This window comes from Leptodactylus fuscus, chromosome 2 (genome assembly GCF_031893055.1).
Source record: "Leptodactylus fuscus isolate aLepFus1 chromosome 2, aLepFus1.hap2, whole genome shotgun sequence".
NCBI classification, from domain to species: Eukaryota; Metazoa; Chordata; class Amphibia; order Anura; family Leptodactylidae; genus Leptodactylus; species Leptodactylus fuscus.
Genome location: NC_134266.1, coordinates 276,904,241 through 276,908,020, shown reverse-complemented (window position 1 = coordinate 276,908,020; position 3,780 = coordinate 276,904,241). Strand labels below are relative to the sequence as shown.

The 3,780-nt window shown below is 42.0% G+C and overlaps 1 protein-coding gene across 1 annotated transcript; it reads left to right on the top strand.

Annotated features, from left to right (window-relative positions):
- The first annotated feature begins 431 nt into the window (after positions 1–431).
- On the top strand, positions 432–2,559 carry LOC142193992 (olfactory receptor 2AP1-like). Its single transcript, XM_075263019.1, has 2 exons — positions 432–494; positions 1,565–2,559. Exon 2 carries the CDS (start codon positions 1,591–1,593, stop codon positions 2,557–2,559), a length of 969 nt encoding a protein of 322 aa, XP_075119120.1. The 5' UTR covers positions 432–494; positions 1,565–1,590.
- The last annotated feature ends 1,221 nt before the right edge of the window (positions 2,560–3,780 follow it).

Here is a 3,780-nt window from a genome sequence, read left to right as displayed (position 1 = left end):
TATTATTTGTGTACTGTATAGCTATATTATGGAACACTGTGTAATAATGTAAATTTTAGTATAACTTTATGGGGATATAAACAAATGAATACAACTAAGCACAATAATATACAGTGTAGTATCGGTGCGTTCCGGAATGATTTCATTGTTTAGGTATGTAAATGAGTATTATTGGCGCAGGTCGTCTCAGATGAGGAAGTAACTAGGAGGAAGTTCCAGGCCTATATACATGTTATGATAGGTGTGGGGTGTAAATCTGCTGATCTGACAGTGTGTGGGACAGGCAGGTGATTTAATCATGGTCAGTAAGATATCACATAGGTACAGTACTGACGTCATATGGCAGATGACACACCGCAGCCATAATGTTATGTGCACCCTACTGATGTCCTAAACCTGTACTTTATGTTCCAGCTTCTCAGCCATGGATGGAAAAACCTTCAGTCACTTCCTGTATTGCTCATAATCGCCAGCGACAGCCGTGCCAAGTATAGGTAAGATATTGTCTGAGGCCCCCGATCCCCAAATTTAGTCTTTGTCACTCCTGTTACTAATGGACATTAATCTTTAGTGATAGTCTCAGCTAAAGGAATGGGATCGTTTAACCCCTACATGCACAGCCGGATCAATAAAGTGAGAGTCTGGGGATTGTTCACACAGAGCTCACAGGTCTAGATCTATCACCAGGGATATTATATATAAACCACCCTAGACCACCAGGGATACTATATACAAACCACTAAACCACCAGGGATACTATATATAAACCACTAAACCACCAGGGATACTATATATAAACCACTAAACCACCAGGGATACTATATATAAACCACTAAACCACCCTAGACCACCAGGGATATTATATATAAACCACCCTATACCACCAGGGATACTATATATAAACCATTACATCACTCTAGACCACCAGGGATACTATATATAAACCACTAAACCACCAGGTATACTATATATAAACCACTAAATCACTCTAGACCACCAGGGATACTATATACAAACCACTATGCTACCAGTGATACTATATATAAATCACTAATCTACCCTAGACCACCAGAAATAGTATATATAAACCATCCTAGACCACCAGGGATACTATATAAAACACTAAACTACTCTAAATCATCGAGAATATTATGCATAAACCACTAATCCACCCTAGACCACCAGAAATAGTATATGCAAACCATTAAATCACCAGGGATATTATATATAAACCACTAATCCACAGTAGACCACCAGGAATATTATATAAACTACTTAACCACCCTAGACCACCAGGGATACTATATAAAACAATACACCACCCTAGACCACCAATGATATTATATATAAGGCACTAAACCACCCTAGACCACCAGGGATACTATATAAAACAATAAACCACCAGGGATACTATATATAAACCAGTAAACCACCCTAGACCACCAGGGATATTACACAACTCCCCATCATTTTCAAAAACTAGCTTTCAATAGTGATGAGGGTCGGTGGTAAAATTGGTACAAGGGTTGCAGCAGCTTCATATCTTCTGTGTACTGTGTTTCAGGATTCTCATTGGATTCCCATCAGTCCATGGCTAATAGCACTGGATTTATTCTCCTTGGATTCCCAGGAATTGCGGCAAGGTTTAACACTCCGGTCTCCATCGCGCTCTTTCTGGTCTACCTCATCTCCCTTTTCTCCAATGGCACAGTCATAGCTCTGATTATTTGCAATCGGCGACTCCACCAGCCCATGTACGTGGTCATCTTAAACCTGGCCATTTCTGATCTGCTCTTCGACACGGTAACTCTGCCAAAGATCATCACCAAGTATTGGTTTAGCGATGGGTGGATCTCCTTTGCCGGATGTATTTTCCAAGTGTTTTGTGCACATTTCCTGGGAAGTTTCGATTCCTACATCCTCTTTCTGATGGCCATTGACCGCTACGTTGCCATCTGCAAGCCCTTGAGATATCCTTCAATAATCACCAATCGACGGACCATCCTCCTCTGCTGCTTCTTCTGGTTGGTCACGGCTGCCATCGCCTTGGCCATTGCTCTCCTGGACTCCGGGGTTCATTTCTGTGGAAAAAATACCATCAAGAGCTGCTTCTGCACCAACACCGGGGTCTTGTCCTTGGCCTGCGAAGATGTTACGGTTCTCAAACGAACAATTTTTGGGATTGCCATGTTTGTCCTTCTGCTGCCATTGGCCTTCATCCTTTTCTCCTATGGAGTCATCATCAAGGTCATCATCTCTCAGACCCAGGGTGACAGTCGCAGGAAGGCGTTTTACACCTGCGCCACTCACTTGTTCGTCATTGGCTTGTATTTCGTCCCCAGGTTATTCGTGTACGTGGCCAATCAGCTCAGGTTGATCCTCAATGACGATATCAATGTCCTTATCCTCTGTCTCTACACCTTTGTGCCTCATATGGCGAACCCCATTATCTACTGTCTTAAGACTAAAGAGATCAGAAGAACTTTCAAAGACTTGATCAAGAAGAGGATCCTGATGACGAGACGCCACATAACTGTAATTAATACAATTGCCAATTAAATGAATCTTAATTGTTACTTTGTCCTATATTTAACGTTGGTGTTTTGTTACTTTTTGTATTTCACGTGAAACTATTATTTAAAATGATTTGCCTGCGATACCACAACTGTCCACTTGGTGTGCTGGTGAGCTAATCTCGCTCATAGATTAGAACATCCTACAGCGTCATCTAATGGCCAGACCGTGTACTGCAGCACATTCCATTTCTGGACACATTGTTTTCTTGCTCAGGCCAGGAATACATTCTAATATGGGGAGTCCATACAATGTCCATCTTTAGGACCTCACCTTTTAGGAAAACAGAGATGGCTATTCCATGATCCAGCTCACCCAAATTAGGACTAGACACAAGGATATCCAGGGATTGGCCCATTGTTTATTCTCATTTTCTCTAGTGTCTAGTAAAAAGAAGTCCACAAAGCCCTATAACATGTATATAGGTAGTGCAAATATGGCCGAGATCATGGACTACATCTGCTGAGGTCGGCATATAGCTGCCAACTATGAGGAACTTGTGTCTTATTTTCAGCGACAGTCCCTGCAGATATTTGTCCTAGCACAATGTGAACTTACATCAATGTGATAGAGGCACGGGTACATGACGGGGGGTCAGTGGGTTATACTGTGTGCGGCATTATATCATGTAAGGGCACTGAGTGGGCATTATACCACGTGGGGCTACTGTACAGGGCATTATACCACGTGGGGCTACTGTACAGGGCATTATACCACGTGGGGCTGTTGTGCAGGACATTATATTTTGTGTATTCGGCTAAACCTTTTCTCACAAACCAATACGACAATCTCCTCCTGCTCTATAATGTCCTGCCTGACCCCTTAGGCATACTTTATGGTTTTGCTTTTCTGGTCACTTTCCTAGAGCTGCGCCTTTTTTGTACTTTCAAGCGCCATTGTGGGGTCCCTAAGCTGTATGGGGGGGGGGGTGATTTGAATGTTTAATATTTTATTTTTTTCTTTACTTTTTCTTTAATACCACACTAGAGGTTTTGAGCCCCAGGTTTGATAACTTATATAATGCTTTGCAATGCTGAGAGATTGCAGATTATTTTAAAATACATTGGGAGGCTGAATTGCAGACTAACATGGTGCCATACAACTCCAGGAGTCATATGTATGGATATGTATGGAGATATGCCACCCAAGAAGTAACACCTCAGTATATATAGAGTCTCAGGGAACATGGCACCAGTTTACTTTGTG